This window comes from Manduca sexta, chromosome 18 (genome assembly GCF_014839805.1).
Source record: "Manduca sexta isolate Smith_Timp_Sample1 chromosome 18, JHU_Msex_v1.0, whole genome shotgun sequence".
In the NCBI taxonomy this organism is placed as follows: domain Eukaryota; kingdom Metazoa; phylum Arthropoda; class Insecta; order Lepidoptera; family Sphingidae; genus Manduca; species Manduca sexta.
The window spans coordinates 12,265,080-12,285,731 of NC_051132.1; the positions used below are offsets into that span (position 1 = coordinate 12,265,080).

The 20,652-nt window shown below is 36.9% G+C and overlaps 2 protein-coding genes across 4 annotated transcripts in view; both read right to left on the reverse strand.

Annotated features, from left to right (window-relative positions):
• Positions 1–93: 93 nt before the first annotated feature.
• LOC115440299 (4-coumarate--CoA ligase 1) lies at positions 94–7,034 on the reverse strand. Its single transcript, XM_030164546.2, has 9 exons — positions 6,703–7,034; positions 4,786–4,993; positions 3,945–4,272; positions 3,429–3,591; positions 3,090–3,229; positions 2,593–2,725; positions 2,109–2,330; positions 1,216–1,386; positions 94–1,012 (listed from the first exon to the last, which is right to left on the reverse strand). The coding sequence occupies exons 1-9, from the start codon at positions 6,817–6,819 to the stop codon at positions 887–889; spliced, it is 1,608 nt and encodes a 535-aa protein (XP_030020406.1). The 5' UTR covers positions 6,820–7,034; the 3' UTR covers positions 94–886.
• Positions 7,035–11,803: 4,769 nt separating this feature from the next.
• LOC115440276 (cullin-1) overlaps positions 11,804–20,652 on the reverse strand; it is a 33,719-nt gene continuing 24,870 nt past the window's right edge. For all 3 annotated transcript variants that reach the window (XM_030164504.2, XM_030164505.2, XM_030164507.2), the window contains exons 5-21: positions 20,361–20,456; positions 19,869–20,015; positions 19,269–19,415; positions 18,633–18,812; positions 18,185–18,319; positions 17,642–17,800; positions 16,554–16,683; positions 16,180–16,313; positions 15,632–15,739; positions 14,777–14,848; positions 14,290–14,442; positions 14,048–14,166; positions 13,558–13,678; positions 13,273–13,373; positions 12,908–13,013; positions 12,277–12,390; positions 11,804–11,939 (exon numbers count right to left, since the gene is read on the reverse strand). In XM_030164504.2, coding sequence (XP_030020364.1) covers positions 11,859–11,939; positions 12,277–12,390; positions 12,908–13,013; positions 13,273–13,373; positions 13,558–13,678; positions 14,048–14,166; positions 14,290–14,442; positions 14,777–14,848; positions 15,632–15,739; positions 16,180–16,313; positions 16,554–16,683; positions 17,642–17,800; positions 18,185–18,319; positions 18,633–18,812; positions 19,269–19,415; positions 19,869–20,015; positions 20,361–20,456 — 2,103 coding nt within the window. In that variant the 3' untranslated portion in view covers positions 11,804–11,858. The remainder of the gene's footprint in view (positions 11,940–12,276; positions 12,391–12,907; positions 13,014–13,272; positions 13,374–13,557; positions 13,679–14,047; positions 14,167–14,289; positions 14,443–14,776; positions 14,849–15,631; positions 15,740–16,179; positions 16,314–16,553; positions 16,684–17,641; positions 17,801–18,184; positions 18,320–18,632; positions 18,813–19,268; positions 19,416–19,868; positions 20,016–20,360; positions 20,457–20,652) is intronic.

Genomic DNA, 20,652 nt, shown 5'->3' on the forward strand with positions numbered 1-20,652 from the left:
ATGAATATGTGAAGAAAAAACTTTGTACCCCTTTTCAAACACGCTGGCATAATTAAAGTTCATATAGGAGTGAAGATAAATAAAATGTATGTATAATTTGTGTTAGATGTATTTTATTTGACGGTCGATTTTCGACCAAAGGACAACCATTAATACATATTATTTAAACGAGCAAAATTCTTTATGATAATATATTTCTATACTTCTTATTGTCCCTATAATTTAAAAAGACTTATCAATATTATCCTTATCCCCAGTCAATAAGCAAGCAAGCGGGTAATGTAACCTATTACTCGCTTGCTTGCTCACCAGCAATATACTATAATATACACGACACCTCCTGTCCCAGTTCAACAATACTCTTTGGATATTCTTCACGTGTACCTTCACCGTCCCACATGACATCTCTTACGTAATAATAATATAAATAATATCAGCCCTGTATTATATACTTGCCGACTGCTGAGCACGGGCCTCCTCTACTACTGAGAGGGATTAGGCCTTAGTCCACCACGCTGACCTAGTGCGGATTGGTAGACTTCACATACCTTCGAAATTCCTATAGAGGACTTCTCAGATGTGCAGGTTTCCTCACGATGTTTTCCTTCACCGTTAATGCGAACGATAAATTCACAAAGAATACACATATGATTTTTTAGAAAAGTCAGAGGTGTGTGCCCTTGGGATTTGAACCTGCGGACATTCGTCTTGGCAGTCCGTTCCACACCCAACTAGGCTATCGCCGCTTCACTTAAATCCCAACTCAAATAATCTGTAGTACACCAATAATTGCTTCATCAACGTGATGCTTTAAAATGGCGGTAAATAATCATAAAAATAATCAAAGATTTAGATGATTTTAGGATAACGTGCAAACATATTTCTTTTATAATTTACTTGAAACAGACTTTGCCATTTTTCTTAATTCTTTTCTTAATATCTTGCCGCTGGCATTCTTGGGGATCGCGTTTATAAACTTGACTCCGCCTCTTAGCCGCTTTGGATTTGATAACTGGAATAGAAATCTTTTTTAATAATTCGTTAAACTAGATTACCTGATGCGAAGACGCTGTTAAATTATGAGGCCAAGATGTAATTTAATTGTTATGCCAGATAGTTTGAATCATTTATCTAAGTAAAATTAATTACTATAACTACTTCCTACTTCTTCCCTTACTTCCTCTTTTCTAAAAATAGGTAATAAATAGCACTGACCCGTTTAGCAATGAAGAATTTTATCTCTTCTTCAGTTGCAGTTTTGCCTGGCTGTAGAACAACAAAGGCCATTGGCACCTCCCCAGCTGCCTTGTTTGGTATCCCCACTACACCTGCATCGCTGATCGCTTCGTGTTGGAGAAGTACTGCTTCTAATTCAGCTGGAGGTACCTGAAGAAATTTATTTAGAATCATTGATTTACAACATGATTTTGATTGAGAAAACAATGTATTAGTATAATCAAAGTATTTCATATTCTGTAGGTATGAAGCCTTCCCCCGGGTTGGACGGCAGTGTGTGTAGTTGGCCTCACGCTGCCGTAGACGCCGAGGGCGTCCTTCGGTGCGCGGGGGCTTCTGAGCCCCCCCCCCCCCCCATAGGAGACGGGCCGCAAGGCGGCACCGCGTGGGGGCGGCTGCGGTTGCAGACTAGACACTTCAACGTCAGAGGAAGCCCGCGGCCGCCCCTAATGCGCCGAAGAGGGCCACCGCGGAGTTTTAGCTGGTAGGCCGTGCATAGGTTAAGTTGTATATAGGGTTAGGGACTCGGCCCGGCGGTCGCCCGAAGGTCACCATCAAATCCGGGCGGCTCAACGTCGGGCCGTAAGGCACGGTTGCCCCAGCATAACCGCTCAGTCGCCCCAAACGAAGGCTGGGCGGTAGTAATAAGGGACTTTCTCCGCGAAACCAAAAAAAAAAAAAAAAAAAAGTTATGAAGCCTTGTATATTTAATTATGAAAGTATTACAAACACACGGATAATTAAGTCACCTGACGCTTAGTAATCATACAACCCTCCATAAACATCTAATAACAGAAGAATAGTAAAGTTTGATTCCACTAGTTAGCAAATATATCTGTTGTGTTTTAAAGCGAAGGTAATGAAAAACTGACCTGGTATCCCTTATACTTGATCAATTCCTTCAACCTGTCGCAGATGTAGAAGTATTTGTCATCATCGTAGTAACCGACGTCTCCAGTTCTATAGAATCCTTCTTCATCGAAATCATCTTTCTTTCCTCCGCCCATATAACCCTTCATCAGAAGCTCTCCCTTCGCGCAAATCTCTCCCTGCTGGTTAGGTCCTAAAGGTTTCCTTGTTTCTATGTCGACTACCTGTAAATTGACGACGGTAATTTGAGAAAGAAATGAAAGCTTAAGCTTATGCTTACATATGCTTCACAACTGGTTTGTTTGCTAAATATAATACGTAGAGTAGAGCATGCAACTCAGTGCATATGATTCTACTAGTCAGTGCATTTAACGCATAACATATGTCTGGGATCACAATGGTGTCAAAGTTATGGCAAAAATGTATTTAATCACAAAAAAATATTAGTCCAAAAAGTAGTAATATGTATCAGTATTGCTCGTTTACCTTCAGAACAACTCCAGGGGCGGCCCTTCCAACGCTTCCCGGTTTTGTAGAAACTACCTTATCGAACCTGCAAATAGCGAGTGTAGTTTCTGACGCGCCGTATCCTTGCAATACTCCCTGTAAATTTGGGAACCTAGAAAAATAAGATTAATTGTATAAATTCTATTATTGTAAGTCCCTAATATATGCGCATTTCTGAACAGAGGCCTCTTTTACATCACGCCACGCAACAAAACCCGCATATAAAAACCCCGTATATAAGAAACTTCAAACATATAACATGAGGGTAGTAAATACGGCGCGTGAGGTGTATAAACCAGACAAAGAATATAAGATACTAAAGTATATATGGAGCACGAAGAATATAAGACCTTGAAAGTATATAGGGCGTTATAAGTATAAAGGACTGTTTTGACAACGTGATGCAATTCTCTCGAGTTTTATGACTGCGTCATGCCAGATTTCCTATCTCAATTACGACTTATATGTAGGCTTACTTTTCATACAATGCTTCAACAGTTTCTTTATGCAGAGGAGCGGCCCCGGAGTAGATCACCCTTACGGAGCTCAAATCAGACTTGAGGGTAGACTTACAAACAGCTACTAATACTGGCGGCACTACTGTTAGTTGTTGGGTCTGAAATTAAATATGTACATGAAATTATTTTGTTGTTGATATAAATGATACCTACATTAGTTTAGCTCGCGGCTTCGCCTGGGTAAATATTTTTCTCCAAGTAGACTCTGTTTGATAGCCAGGATAAAAGTAAAAACTATTTCAATTTTTTATCAACATTACTATCGTTTAGATCGAAATATTTCAACAACCATCTCACCCGATACTTCTCGATGTTTTTCATGAACAGTTCAACGTTGAACTTAGCCGTGTAGACCGAAGTCCTGCCGCAAGAGAACGATAGGAGTCCTCCGACCAGACCCATCACGTGGTACCAGGGGCTGATGCCGATGGTGACGGCGTTGGGGTCGTTTGATGGTGACCTGCAAAATAATTGAAATCTCTTAATTAATATTAAGAAAAATATCTTCTAGATGTTATCAAAAATCAATTATTTTTATTAGAAAAATGATGCAGTTTAGGTGTAGATTTAGATATGTTATGTTTGCTAAATAAGCCATAAGTGACTAATTCTAGTTACTTCGGAAGTCAACCGTCTTTACTAGGACTAAACTATCATCGACACAAAGTACAGCTCACTTCTTATGAATACACTTTATATATAAACTATACAGATGGAAGTAATGCGAAAGGCATTGTCTACCAGTTCACCTTAGGGTGACGCGGAGATAAGCAAACTAGATGCATCTACAAATGGCAAGAATATAATACTTACACAGAACAAGCAGTCAGCACATTCAAATGTGATAACATTACTCCTTTAGGCAATCCTGTTGTACCCGACGAATACAATATGAATAACGTATCTTTTTGTCCGATCACATCAACGGCTTTAAAATCGTCGTAATTAACGTTTTTAAAAACGCCATTCGCTACTGCCATATCTTTGTACAATAACGTATTATTTGGCTTTTCGTCACCAAATATGATTATCTTCTTCACATGGTTGAATGATTTTAGAGTCACTTCATGACTTTTGTAGAATGATGGTGAACTTATCACGTATTTTGGTTTTGATATGCTCATCGCGTGTTTTATTTCACCTGGAACAGATTATTATTATGGAACGACTTGCTACCATAATGATTAGGGCATGTGGAGACCTTTTATCCCAAAAAAATTAGGCATAGGTGCAATTAATACGCCCACTTTTTGATCAACCAAGTGATGTATTTTTACTAACTCTATACACATGGTAACACGATATTCCGATTGAACCATAAACCACCCCATACCAGTTAGTGTCTATTGATTTTCATAATTTTGCTTATCTCAGCTCTGGTGAAAATAAGGTTAGTTTCGCCTTTACTAGCATTTTGCTTGGCGTACATTAGATGCTTTGGTTGCACTTCTGACTAGCGCTTCGGGAGTAAAGGCTCGATGTGTATTTCGCCTGTGCTCACCGCTCATCTACCCCGCACTTTTTTATTTCCTTAGTAAGCAAACGAGCAATCGCTCGGCTTTAAACAGTATCGCCCATGGACTTTGCAATGCCAGAAGCACAGCCAATCTATTGCCTACCAGAAATACTTCCCCGATCAAATAGAAATTCTCACCTTCAACATAAGCAGTACTAACAGTACTTAACACTGCTCCAGAACATATAACTCCAATAACAGCCCCCCAAAACTCCTCCCGATTCTCAGAGCATAAAGCGATCACATCTCCTTTTCTCACACCCATACGAGCGAGTGAGATAGAGAAGTTCATTGCTTGTTGGAGAATGTCCCCGAATGTTAGGAATTCGTCTGTAGCTCCGTTGATCTGAAAAATACAATAGTCTATTAATGAAAATGAATTTCGTGTAAATTTATTTGCCTTTTATATTTCCATCCAATTACGAGGAACAAATTCCAAACAGAAGCTACTAGCGGGCATCTCAAAATTTTTTAATCATCCAAGTCATGCATTTCATTCTTCTCTTAGAGCCCGTCGTATCAAATGGTACGAACATTATTTCCAACACCTATACACACATTTCCCTTGCTCACTATTACAAGTCCATGTTAATTTTATTTATGTTAAAAGAATTAGAAAAGACGTTAAATCGTCATTGCCCCTTTATTTATGTTTAGGAATTAATTAATTTTTTCTATGAAAAAGACATAGAATTATGTGATATATATACTTAATTTGTGCAATAAATATAAAACTGAGCCTTGTAATTGTGAACCATCGATTTGTTCTGCTTGTAGTATCATTAATTAAATACTTTTTATTTTAATTACAAAACAAGAGCATGAATCATTCAACCGTATGAAAGATGTAATCCATGCCAGTTTTTATAGCAGAAAAAACAAATAATTAGTAGGTGTTATTTTGTATTTATGATCAGTGCCAGCTCGGAGAGCAGCCCGGCGATAGCCTAGTTGGGTGTGGAACGAACTGCCGAGACGAATGTCCGCAGGTTCAAATTTGAAGGGCACACACTTCTAACGTTTCTAAAATTGTGTGTGTATTCTTTGTGAATTATCGCTTGCTTAAACAATGAAGGAAAACATCGAGAGGAAATCTGCATACCTGAGAAGTTTTCTAGAGCAATATTGAGTGTGTGTCAATTCTACCAATCCGCATTAGGCCAGCGTGGTGGACTAAGGCCTAATCTCTCCGAGTATTAGAGTAGACCCGTGGCTAGCAGTAGGACAGTACATAATACAGGGCTGATGTTAATATTATTATCAGCCCGGAGATTAAAATTTATACCCATGGTAAAAAATAGCTGCATTACTTGCGCCGCTGTCTAATCATGTAGGTATAAAAGCCATGAGTGTTATTTTTTTATTGTAAACGGCAGTATGCAATGTGCATCAACCGCCATACTATTAAGTACTAAATTACTATTAGAATAACGAAGTTTTGCCGCTCGTGGCCGAGCGTTGAGGATAACCACTGGAATGCGGTATTCTCTGCATTTACTTTATAATTTAAGGTTTGAGTTCGGATGTTTAGATATTTGTTAGAGGTACTTACATGAAAGAAACATACATAAAGACACTTTTATTGTGAGAGGCATTAAAAGCAACACGCAGTCCTAATGATTTCTAACGTTTACGCGAATGTAAGACATAGAAATAAAACTGTTGTGATTTATTTCAATGTTTAACATAATATGTGTGTGTAATTGGTGTTTATATTTGAGGTAAATTATTATTGTGAATAGGTAAGCATGTTACTATTCAGCGATCTGCGCGTCTTATCACTTAATTTAAAACGAAATTTTGGTGGTTACCTCTACCATGAAGTACCTACGTGCTGGCTCTGAAATTAATTCGATATTTTAGTGTTCCCCGAGCGTTATGACTTGCCCTTTAATCGTTTATAAAGAATGGTGATCTTACAATAGGTAACGGGTTTGTTGTGCCCTTGGCATTGCTAAAGATCGAGAGCGAGTGTAATCACTTACAATCAGACAATATAGAAAGGAAATAGCTTCATTTGTTTCGCGATGAAAAAATATATTTTTCATAACTTACCACGGCCACCTTCTCCCGATACGTCCATAGTTTATCTATAATGAATTCACCGAAGTTCAAATGTACCGGTACTAATATGTCCTTCGAACCGTACAAATATAGCGGATTCTTCAACATTTTCTAACTCATACACTTTACCTCACAATATAGAAAAGAAAATAACAACTAGCAAAACTTAACGAACAGTTTTGAAATTAAAACTATATATTCAACAATTTCCCTGTAATTTTTGCAAATTGTACTTTAATACATTGATCTTTGGACTAATAATATTATGCACTATAAATAAACGTGCATTCCGGCGTGCAATTGCGGTGAAACTGAGTTATTTACTGGCTGTGTTTTGTAATCATTGCAGCGCGATAAGTGTGAACAAATTATAAAGATATTGTATACGATTGTTTATCAGTTACGCAGGTCCAGTGAGAAAACGTGTTTTATAAAATATCTTAACATTGTTTATGAGGAAGATAAGTTTTTTTCTGATATAGAATAAGTTATAATAAAAAGAAATAATGTCCTATTCATGTTCAATAAAACCCTCTTTTCAGGTCTATCATTTAAGAAATACCCAGATACATAATATTAAATTTTACTTTTTTCCATAATTTGTTCTTTGAATACTCGACAGTCAACACGAAAGCGTTTCGGAAGAGATTCCAGAAGTTAAATTCTGCCAATTTTTTATAAAATATGATAATCATTTTGCGTAATAGATATAAGTACCTATGGTAAGTACCACGTCAGTTTACTATTGTCGGTCAACGTCCAAATAATATTAAAATTAGGTTAATTTTATTATCAAAAAACTTGTAAAACGCTCTTTTTACAGTAAACATTATATTAGCAAAATAATTACAGAATACAATTTTAAACATTCTTTTGACAACGTCCAGCCAGAGAGAATAATAATAGAATAGTCGCCGCGTGACATATCTTCTCTTCTGCCAGCCTGCCCGCGCAGCCGAATACTTCCGGAAACGCCCGATGTCATCGGCTAGGATAGCGGCACGTAACAAACTATTTGACTTAAGTAATACTTACATGTATAATTTTGAGGATCATTAGTACTTACCTAAATAGTAATAGAATTTTATGTGTGATTGATCCAATTTGAATAAGAAACGCTTGTTTCCTGCGGTGATAAAATTTTTGTGTTCGATTGTAACTGAGTACCTATTTCTCAAAATAAAACGTTAATATGTGGTATTTCCCGGGATGAAAAGTAGCCTATAGCACTCAGGAGTAATGTTGCTTTCTAAAAGTGAAAAAAAATAAATCTAAATCGCTTTAATAGATCAAGAGATTAGGACGTTCAAAGAAACAAACTCTTCAGCTTTATATATTAGTGTAGATATTTTTTAATACAGGTATAAGTTTCAAAACTTTGTTAAGTCGGGAGGAATCACATTACATTTGTGCTTTGCCAAAGTTGGCTATATTTTTTTAATTATAATATTATCTTTATATTTCCCACCATTGTGTTAGTAATTAAAACAACTAAGTGCGATATACCTATGTAATGATTAGCTTCAAAGTATATTTCGTAAAGTATGTACATATCTGAATACGATACTATATTAATATCACGTTTAAGGAATAAAAACCTTTAAATAAATATCTACCCACTCTTTATAGAGCTTATACGTGAAATTAATATGGTAAGCCGAAATTTAGATTTAATGCATGTTGTCCCTTCAAGGCTGTCCACTTTTGTCTTGAAAACTCTGTATACTTTGTACATCTAGTTTAGTGAAAATAAAAAAAAATGGCAGATCTAAGTATGATTTACAGCGTTGCATACACCTACTACGTTTGTTTTATGATGATCGCATATACGTATATATTTTTATCAATATTTATGTACTGCAATAATGCAAAATATATCTCTACATATTATAAAACAGTTTCCTTTTCTGCTTGTATGTTATTGATTTTCTTAAAATCTTTAATAAAGCCACTTTACTCTTATCTCAAAAAGTTAGGGTCCATTATGATAATTCTTCATATAAAGAACATTGACCCTATGCACAGCTCGTGTTTAAAAGTTTGACCTCTAAAACTAATTTCAAGAAAAACAAACTGCATTGTTTAATTATAATAATAGTAGCAATTTAAATAAGTATATTTAAATGTATTTTGTATGCAATGTATTTTTTATTCTTGTCTGTTTGCAAATTCACGCTAATAAGTTTGAATAAAATGTTTCCGTACCTAATATCAAAATTAAAAAGCTTGTATTCTCGATGTTTGTGTCTAGATTTCCCAGTGTACCTTGATATATTGTAGTTTGAAAAATATCGACTTACAAGCAGCCAGATATAAAAAAAAATGTTATTGATATAATTACGTGGTGTATTCATCAACGAACTACCCATTAACTTTCTTTGTCATGAATATCATCAGCCTCAATTAGACCAATGATTTTTTTTCTTCACACGTGCGTATTTTGAAAAACTTAAAAAGTTGCGCCGTCTGAACACAATGGTGATAAAAATCCTTGAGAGCATTGACAGAAACTTGCAGCAAGAAACTCGCCCCGTCTAATTAAGGCGTAATTGTAAGATATAAGTACCCACCTATACCGCGAAAAGTATAATTATAGATTGGTATTGTTTTTAAATTTTATATAAATAAACTATAAGTATTTAAAAATTTTCAAGTTGCAGCATTTTCCAACTTGAAAGCCTTGAAATTGTTGTCATGGAATAAAATTTATTTCGTTTTAAATATCAGTCGTAGCCACGGTCCAAAGTTACTTTACAATATAACGAATCTTAATGCGCTGTGAATGACATTAGTGATAATTAAGATAAGTTGTTAACAGCTGATAAGAAGTTGGTAAATATTTTTAAATGACTATATACTTTGATAAGGTATCGTGCAAATATTTATTACCTAAGTTATATTAGAATTAGAGATATATTTTGCGGCACATTCAATTTTTTTTTTTTATATACCGAATATATTACGGTCCATGGTAGAATGTTCGATGAGCAGGGTGAGTGAGTATCGAGACAATGGGTTTGAAGGTTAAACTATAAAAATATATCTTTTAAGGCGCCTCTCCGAGCAAACGACCTTGAGTTACAGGCGGATATATGCAAAGATTTACGAATAATCTCTAATAAATTTACACGAGCTTATTGAAAAATTGTAACTCCTAAATATTCCTTAGTAGGTTGTCTATTTAAATGTTGCAAATGAAAATAACGTGTACTTTAGGAAATGCACAGAATCAAAATTATTTGTAACATTTTCATTATGAAATTAACGAAATATTATTCCCATTATGAAAAACTTATAGCAACCAAAGTAAATATAACATATTGCAGGAACATGACGCCATTTTTTCTATAATTATAAATTTTGAATTGATACTTTTTAAACCACTAATTCCCAAAGTGGACCAGGTGGACCCCCAGGGGTCCACGGGAGATTTGGCGGGGGTTGTTGGCGGGACCAAAAATGGGGGTCCGCAATTCGTAAGCAAGGGCTCACGAAAATGTATCTGGTTTGATATTAAAATACTAAAATGTTGGCTTGACTTCACCTATTAATGTAGGGAGATAATATTGATAGGGCTCGTGAGACCATTAACGTGCTCCATCGCATTATGTTTTCGAAATAAATAAAATTTGTGCCATCACACATTTCAACAATTAGTGATCGAGGTATTTATGTCAAAGTAGGTGCCAAAAAATAAGAAAAATACAGTGATTGATAAGATTTAAATTTAAAAAATCATTATTACATACACTTAATTAAATTAACGGCAGTAATATTACATTATTATGCTAGAAATGTTACAAAAATATTTCGCGGAAAATAAATAACATAATAATATTATTAGTGTCATATCTACGCCACGTGACAATATTTACCATAGCTAGGGTTTGAATGACCAAATACGAAAGTTCCAGAACATACGAGAAAAATGGCTCACTATTTTTAAAATTAAATATATCCCCTCTTATTCTAGAATCTAGATACTACCTACCCAATGACCCTTATTTAACCTGACTTTTAAATTTTTTTTATGAATGTTTATTACATTCATAAAAAAAAGTTTGTCATTTTCGAACGTTGGCGCCAATAAAAATGTATTGGTCGCAGTCAAATTGGCCAAGCGCCTTGATCACGTATATTGATGATAGGTCGATAATAACTGTGTATTTATGGTAGCCTAGTACTTAAGGCGATACCTCAAGGTCCATTTTCATACATTTTGTTTCACCTTTAATTTGGGTAACTAAACAAGTATTGGCAAGTAAAGAATCTAAATTCACGTCTAGTTAGTGATTAGTTCTCGCAGTTGAAAGAAAAACGTAAAAATAATTAATAATCATGGATATTTCTGCCTTTAAAATTTAATATGACGAAATTTTAAAGGCGTTTTTCTTTCAACTGCGAGAACTAATCACTAACTAGACGTGAATTTAAATTCTTTACTTGCCAATACTTGTTTAGTTACCCAGATTAAAGGTGAAACAAAATGTATAAACTAATAAAAAAAAACAGTTAATATTGGTACTATAGATTTCTTTCGATTGTTGTAGCATTTATGAGAGCCTAGTACTTTAGTATCGCAATAGGTAGTCTCACAGGCCTCTTTTTGTACCAAAGTATCGGTCATTTTAGTAGACAAGAGCTACGGGCGTCTGTTTAGTTCAATAGAATTTGTGAGAACCTTTATATTGCAATAGGACATCCGAAGCGAGTCTAATACTTTTTGTACCAAAACGGTAATTATAGTCAAGTTCTAAAGAAATTATGAGACCAATATTTTTTTAATTGACCTATGTGAATCTCGCAGTTAAATGTACCTTGATATATTTAATAGACTAACTTCTTGCAGGCAGTTTAGTTTGGGAACGTTATTTTGTTAAAAATTACTAAATTCGCGACAAGGGAATACTCATATAAAATGTGAATATATAATATTTATTATTAAAAAAATTACAGCTAACCTATTTAATTTATTTCACTGCTTTTAATTACTATAAATCGACATTTTGTATCGATATTGAACTAATGGTCCTTCGAACCCTACCTATGGTGACGTCACGTGGGTGTATAAATGTATAAATGAAACACGCACTGTTGCGTATATTGTTATATATTCTTTATTACAGTGAGAACGTGGCGGTGGTCGATCACGCCAGATAGCTGTACGTGTCCTTCTCGCCCTCGGTGCGCTCCAGATATTCCTTCTCGATTAGTATGTCGATGCATTTCTGAAAAATATATTATTTTAATAGAATGTTGACTAGCAAGGTTGGAGACAGTTTATCAGAGTTGATAAAGTTAATCAACAGTTTCACGGAATTGTTGACAACGAAACATTGTGAAAACTATATTATGCATCACTATACACGAGGCAAATAGGTCTCTGGTATTGTAACGTCTACTTCTACCGTAAAACCACATTGTATAAGGACTTTAATACTCCTGTTTGGATGTTGTAGAGATGTAGACTTTAGAGGCAATATATTATGGTGACAAGCAGTGCAGTGCTACGCAGACGCAGAATTGAGTTGAGCTTAAAGTTTGTTTAACAGAATGTTACTTTACCTTGATAACGGGAACTCTAGGCTTGAACCGCGATGACAGCTGGTTGAGGACCTCAACCACCAGGTGCTGGTGTTTTAGAGTCTTGCGCGTCTTCATTATCCTCACGATGGCGGCCTGGACATACAACATTTGATTAACAACACTCGGAGCTACGCGGCCTAGCGGTGAATACATTTAAGTTTAACACAATATACCACCTATAAATGCAATTTTACAAGTGGTCTAAACCTCTCCGCAATATTTGTTAGTTTCGGTGAGCCGCGTGGGTTACCTAGTGTGGAACCGATTTGATCCGTAAAATGCTGGCAATAATCGACAGTTAATTCTTGAAAGCAGTTCGAATATACATATCGGGATTGTTTTTTAATGTCAAGTAAGCATAGACGTTATTTGTAACTGCTTTTTAGTAGTACCAGGTACAAGGTACAGATATCGAGTCTATAAAATGATTGAAATATGATTCTAGCACATATAGACCGCGTGTTTTGCGTTTTCCTGATAAAACAAAAAGTTTCTTTATTATTCAAGAATACAAATCGGTTTGATAGTTTAAAAACCATATTTCAATTCTGATTCGTTCGTAAGTGTTATTCTTGCTCAACTTGGCCCATATAAGTTATAGAATGGTTACCTGTATGAGCATCTTCCTGTCCTCCTCGATGTGTTTGTGCGTCGCCTCTTGCTCCACCTTCAGCTCCGTCTTCAGAGGGATGTTTATGTTCACGCGCAGCTTTTTGCTGTAAACAAAATTAGTTGTTATGCTATACGGTAATAAGGCTTATTTATATTCGCCATTAATACAGAGTGATTTATTTTTATTAATATAGGTGATTTTTTTTCCTTCTTAAATGTTTTATAGATTTTTAAGCATCAGGCTTACTATAATAACAAACACAGGTGTGCAACTACTAAGAATCGCCAAAGAAAGGTCGAAAGTACATCAAGGTTTAGGTTTATTTTGACATAATATATTATATCATCATGTTTAATACTCACTTCTTATAACCTAAATAGAGTTCAACGACTGATGACTCTGTCAGTTCTGTCTCGTCATCCTGGCACACCAGGAGCTTTGCTTTCAACAGGATTTGCAGTACCTATAGACAAAAATATTAGAATCAATTAACATACTAAAACGTCATCTTATACAATTTCTGTCCAAAAGTGACGTTTGTTGGTACAAAAAACGAAACCGAATGAACGCGAGTCGGTAAGTCAAGCGAATATGACAACATCTTATTGTGCTATATAATTTTCAGTTATTTCATGCAAGTTACTCACTTGTATGAGGAAGTCCCCCTTGATGCCGGTATGCTGTTCCAGCTGACGCACGCTCCAGGAGGTGTTGTCGTTGTACTGCAGCAGCACCGCCATCTGGAATGTGCTCGCCTGCAGCGTGTATCTGCAAGCAGAAGCGACAAGACTTCCGTCAATATAAATCCTATTGGAGTGCGTAAGTTGCGCTGTTCGTGGGGTAAGATGGGGCATAAAGTGCTCCGTGGGGTAGAGTGAGACGGCAAGGCGCCCATGAAATAGAGTGAGGCTGCGAAAGGTCCCGTGGAATAGAGAGGTCGCGAGGGGCCCGTGAAGTAGGGTGGAGTGCCTATGAACCCATGGTGTAGGACGAGGGGTACCTGAACCGACGTGGTAAAGTGGGTTGACAAATAAGCCCGTGAAGAAGGGTGGGGTGGTGATGGGGACATAGGGTTCACGATAGAGCTTTCTTGGCCCGCGGTATAAGGTAGGATGCCCACGACACTGAGTTACTTACCTGTTTTTGAAGCAGTTGGTGAGCAGCTCGCCCTTACTCATGTTGTAGAGCCAGTTGAGCTTGCGGCCCGAGTGCTGCGACGAGTAGAACGTAGTGAACCTGTGCACTGACCGCTCCAACTGTTAACACAAAACATCAAGATTATGCTTTAATGTTTATACACAGAGAATCCATATAGGCCTTGCAGGTCCATCATGCAATCATCATACAAGCACCGGCCTCTGTAAGTACTGTGATATTACCTCAGTTGGCAGCTGGAAGGAAGACGACTGTTGGAAGGGCCACGAGCCGGATGAGAGCACCTGGATGCTGAAGTCGATGTGTAGGGGCTGCTCGCAGCTGTTCGCCATGTGCTTGCGGAAGTTCTCGTTCAGGTCCTTCGATACGCCTATGTCCTGGGCACAAAAAATATATATATATATTGGTCATAGATTGTCATATATTAGTTATTGACTTATTAACAAATGGACCTGTGTCCTAAAAATATACATCTCTCCTTCGTTTATAATATGTGAGCAATAAGACAGAAAGAGACTGCCTTTTCTTTGTTTAGTTTAAAACGAATGCAAGTGAAAATTAGTCATATTGTGATGGAATACGATTCAAATTAAAATGTATAGAGTTTGTTTACTTTTGTACATATTTTTTATAAAACAAAAAAGTTCGTATATCAAAACGACACTCGATATAAACAGCATGGAGCGAGAAATGGTAAAAAAATATACTTACTTGGAACATCCTTTGGAGTTTGCTTGTGTATTCGAAACCGCACGCTTGTTTCAGCTTTGAGATCATTGATGCCTGACAATAAAATAGAGCAATGTTATACTATGTTTACCAAATGCTTTATACAAACGCACGCACATCACGCATTAATCCCCGAAGGGATATGCAGAGGCGCAACCAGGGCACCCACTTTTTGGCAAATGTGTTCCGTCCCATGATGTGATAGGGCTGATACTGAGCGGAAAAACCCACATGTCACTTTGCCCGACTAGGGAATCGAACCCAGGACCTCAGAGCGATAAGGTACCGCTCATGCACTGAGGTGTTTTATACACTAAATAAAGGGACATACAAATTCTTCCAGTACTAATCCACTCAACTTCAAATTCGCCACTCACTTTGGGATTACATCGTCTAGCTCATATGGCTTCTAGTTTGCAAGAATTATAGATTGATATTTACGTTTTGTTTTCAGGGGAAAATAGACGTTATCGCTACCATCATAATGGGCGGTTGAGTAGAATCGTTATATTGGTTCACTGGTCTTACGGAACCTAATCTACCTACACCTAAATAAATTTCATTTAATTCATTTATAAGAAGTGTTTCTGTACACAAAAATACTTATTCAAATTATGATTTCTTATGTTACTGCGAACGTTACACATTAAAATAAAACTATTTTTCGAATTTTCTAAAGACTGCAGTCTTCGAAACGCCGGGAGAAAATTAAAATATAAAAACCGCGATAAAATCCGAAAAATTGTTTCATTTTAATTTAACATATTCACATTGTTCTCCAAATAAAAAACCATAGATATTTATTTCGAAATATGCAATTTCTAAATGTATATTCACCTCAGCGTCGTCGCTGGCGGACATGTGCTGCACGAGCCGCTTGGCGAGCATCTTGCTGTAGAACTTCTGGAACACGTCCTTGTCCTCTATGTATTTGAACACAACCATCTGGAACACAAAATATACATTATTATTAGAACATATTTTATAGTTACCTATGTCACGCATAATGGCACGACTACTTTACGGGCTAAGTGTGGAAAAAGGAGCCCATAGTTATGTCAGTGGAAATCACATGTTTGTTGTGGTCAGTCGTAAAATCTATGTCAAATTGTTTATGTAATACGCTTTAAAGTGTGTTTTCAGTTCCGTTGTTTTCAATAAATGATCCCAATTTAATTTTTTTTTGTATCCCGAGAATAAATCAATAAATCTATTTATTGCTTACAAATAGCAAAGCAATTAAAAAAACTGTTCTGGTAGGTCCATTTTCACCATCGACCGAAAAAAAAAACGATTGGATTACTCAAAACGGCGGTAAGTCGACATTGTTATCATTTTAATAAACAAATGATATAATACGAACAGCCTGTATACAGTGTACATACCACTTGGTTGAGCGTGTCTTCCAGTTCTGCCTCCTCTGGGTTCTTGCTGGACTTCTTCAGGAGCAGGTCGCAGTACTTGGCGAGCAGTTCGGGACTCTTCGACGACGAGTTTGCCGCTTTTGTCACTGCATTACCTGAGAACAAACGCATATACATAGGATGTTCCAGAATAAGGGCATAAAAAATTCCAATAAAAAAGTATTAATTGTTACTCAAAAGAAACCCATAACAGTCTCTGATTAATTTAATTTTTTATTTGTACATATTTTGGCTCTTAGAGAAATTAAAGCTAGATCAAAATGTATGTAAGAAAATATGTTATACCCTACTGTCTCACGTAATGTTTTATAATTACTTAGTATAAAAATACGTACTGTTTATGAACCTTCCGCAAGCCTTGTCAAGTGCCGCGACGAAGCCTGAGTCATTGTTGAACGCTACCAACACGAGAGCGTTGTACTTCTTGTGAACTTCCAAGATAGTCGACACGTATACTTTAGGATCCTGAGAACAATGGTATATTCTCATAGAAACAATATGATATGTTGGATGAGTAGATGGTCATTATTTTTACTTCATTGTACTTGTGCGTGTTTCTGAATGTTATGCGGAAAAATATTTTTCTTTCTACTTTATTCATCTTACTTATATTAGAAATGGCTTAATATCTCACAAAAATTATTTCGAATTTTGAATGGAATTTAGCATTCGGATACATCTTGTTCTGGTTTAAAATATATGACTATTTTTTATTTAAATACACCACTCAGTGAGACTTATTCCGGAAAAATACATTCACAGACGCGAAACAGGGACCAACACTAGGTTGATATAAAATTAATCACCATATATGATTTTTAGTTAATTTATAACATGTAATAATTTTAGTAGGTAACTTATTGTGACCACAGATATAATTTCCTCAATGAAATATTTCTGTCGATATTTAAGTGAGTCAGCATTTAAGTGCGTACGTGAGTGTCTGAACGTGTGCATGACTTTTTCACAACATTTAAAGTGTCGGTGCCTATTTAAGTCTCTCACGTATGAGAGCTCGCCTGGGTTGGTAGATGTACATTTCAGCTTCCAAATCACATTGGCCAAGTATTATCATATTGTATTTGAAAGACATTGTAGCATAGTTATTGGGCATTAAACGACTTAAAATCTTATATCATCAAATAAACTTCATGCAATGCACCGCAACGCTTTTTAATTAAAATTTGTTGGTGTTATAGTTTAACCGCATTCATCACGTTTACCAACAGTCAAGACGACGTAAATAAACTATCAATGCTATAAAAACGTGTACGTGCGTGTGTTGGTGTGTGCGTGTGTGTTAGTGCGTGCTTGCGTGTTGGTGTGTGCGTGCGTGTTGGTGCGTGCGCGTGTATTGGTGTGTCGGTGTGTGCGTGTATTGGTGTGTCGGTGTGTGTGTGTGTTGGTGTGTCGGTGTGCGTACCGTGTGCGCGCACTCGCCGCACTTGTCGATGGCCTGCAGCCCCTGCGCGTGGATGTGCTGCTCGAGCAGGCGCCGCAGCTCGCACAGTCCGTCGGGGATGCGCGCCACCAGGCTGTACATGCGACCCAAGTCCGCGTTCTTCTCGCCGTCAAGCAGTTTCTGTAACACACATTACAAATCAAAACATGCTCTGAGAACTCTTACAGAAACTATAACAGGATACCGAAAAGTTATACAGTTCGCATAAGTAGTATTTCACTTAAGTGTCCTCCATCAATAATATAGCAATGGAGGCACTGAGGACTCTAAAGTGGCAAGTTACATGATACAAATTGTAAATCACAATTTCCACTGGTCATATAGACCCTAAGAACAGTCAATATTAAATAAATACAGAACATTAATATTAATAACACAGTCATTTTACTTTTTTGCAAAGTCATTCTATAAGTTACATTTCCCATACCACTTTATTACGAGGTACACGGTCATCCAGCGAACTTAGTTATTAGCTGAATTCATAAAATGTAATATTAGTCTCACCTGGAACTCAGCGTGGAATATCTCCAGGTGTTTCTCGATGAGCACCCTGTCACAGGTCTTGGCGAGTCGGTCCATTGTTGTCTCGTGCAAGTACACCTGCACACGTCTTTGCTCTTCTTGTAATCGTTGTTCAGCCTGCGGAAACGAATAAAGATGGCTTAATTAAAAATATTTTTATAGTAAAATGTAAACTATAGTAAAGTGGGTTCTCATATGACCACCACTGCAAGAGTGGACATTTTAAAACGACGAATACTAATATAGATCAAAAAAACACTCATGAAAATGTAGTCTGCTTGACTGTATAAAACCAAGAGCAAAACTGCTACATATCAGCTCAGTTTTGACTGATATCACTCCGGCCGAGGCGACCGGAGGCTCTGGGTGGTACCTACCCAGGCGGACTCTCACATGAGAGTCTACCAGTAAGATAGATATAAAAACACACCTTTATCATATACTCGGTGACAGGATTCCATCTTAAGAAATCAGTGCTCTCCCTTGTGTAGAACCGCTCTGTGTCCTCCAGGAACACGCACTCAAATGTCTCCTTGTACACGGCCAGGTTCTGGCACCGGGAGGACGGGTCCTCCTCGTTCAGACCCAGGGCCACGTAGCAGTTGATCACCTAAGAACACAAATATTATATGAGACCATAGTATGAAGTTCAGCAGGGGCTTTACCTATTGAAGTAGAGTATTGCTTTAGGATACTTTTTCCCAATTTGTAATATCCGTAGCCTGAGCTATAAAAAATGAGTTTTAGTAGAAAAAAATCTAGTTTGCGTGTATAAACACAGCCAAACTCAATTTAAAAACAGACTATAATCATAATACCAGACCTGTATTATGTATTGTCCCACTACTGAGCAAGAGCCTCCTCTACTACTGAGAGGGATTAGGTCTTAGTCCACCACGCTGGACTAGTGCGTATTGGCAGACTTTACACTTAAAAAATCTTATAGAGAAACACGACTGTATTTTAAATCAGAAAACTCGACTGTTTGTGTCGATATATTTTTTTTGACATGCGTTATACTAAGGAAGCATAACCATTCAGCCTGCATACATATCGGAATACTCACTCCGGACACGAGCCTGGTGTTAATCGTCTCGCCATTGCGCTCCCTCTCGATGAGCTTCAGCACCGCGTTGGTGACCTGCTTGTTCAGCCGCTGGAACAGATTGTCGCGCCACGTCACCAGCGCCAGCTGGTAGATCTCGTATATACCCTGCAATGATTATTAATATTAAATAACTTAAATAACTACTCACAATATTTTTTTATCGCCAATGAAGACTGATTAAGTGAATGTGATCTTTTTTGTGAATGTGATTATTTTCCATCACAGGGACCGTCCGTATGATAGAAACTAATCACATTCATAAAATAAAGTCAGTAATATCAAGAGCATTAGGTATAAATTCATCTAACTGTAGTGGCATTTAGCTACTGCCAACCTTATTCTTTACAAATTTGACTGCTAGCAAGTTTTACTGAAATATATTTATTACTTGACAAGGTGCTATATGAAAAGTTATATCCACTGCCTGTAAAAAATTACGTCAGTTTCCTTAGAGTGGATTCTGCCCTAATCAGGCTGGCTATTGGTGCTATACTCAAATAAGTCTGTAGTAAGACTTTAGCACTACACATACCAGAGTAATCCCTCCACCACACTCACCTTGCGTCCCTCCTCGCACTCGCGCTTGACCCAATGCCGGTTGAGGTACGCGCACACGCCGTTCAACACGCGCGACGAGAACTGATACTCCTCCCATTGTTTGGTGTAAAATGCTAGCACATCTTCGCCCATGAGATCGGAGCCGTTCTGCGAAATAAACACAATATGTAGATAAGCTTTTTTATTATAGTTAAATGATAAGATGAACAAATCTGATCTGGCAACCATACAAGTCCATATGGGTACTCTGTTAATTAAGAAAGTACTTAATAAAACACTATTTTAGGAAGTGCAACAGTTTTCCCACATATGCAATGATTTTAATTTGAGCAGAAAAATTCTTCTTTTTGGAATAAAAGAAGTTTACCAAACGGCCGCAGGATTGTGATCTTATTGGAAAAGAAACATCAGAATCGTGCGACTTTGGTAAACTTATTTTATCCTGAATGTTTCGCATTACCAACACCACTTGTGTTTGATGAGGTTCCTTACCTGAAGCAGGTTAATGAGATAGATCCTGAGGAACTCTTTGAGCCTCTTGAACAGTTCGAGGCCAACCAACTGAGCGCCGCCTTGCACTTGACCGCTCTGTACACATACATTTATATTATCATCACTTTTATTGAGGCTTTTTAAAGCAGTAGAATAAAACATAGTTCATTTTAGATATAGGGCGATTGTGGGTTCGATGTTCGATACTAGGCACAGTTTTTACAAAATAATTCAGTAAATTAATTTGACATTGCGTTAATAAATTAAACTACATACTTGTCTTTAACAATAA

Excerpts from the sequence above, each read along its gene's own strand:
- LOC115440299 (XM_030164546.2), bottom strand. The coding sequence starts at position 6,819 with ATGTTGAAGAATCCGCTATATTTGTACGGTTCGAAGGACATATTAGTA. Across the intron at positions 4,994-6,702 it reads ATCGGGAGAAGGTGGCCGTG|ATCAACGGAGCTACAGACGA; the intron begins GTAAGTTATGAA and ends TGTATTTTTCAG. Across the intron at positions 3,230-3,428 it reads AAAACATCGAGAAGTATCGG|ACCCAACAACTAACAGTAGT; the intron begins GTGAGATGGTTG and ends ATTTAATTTCAG.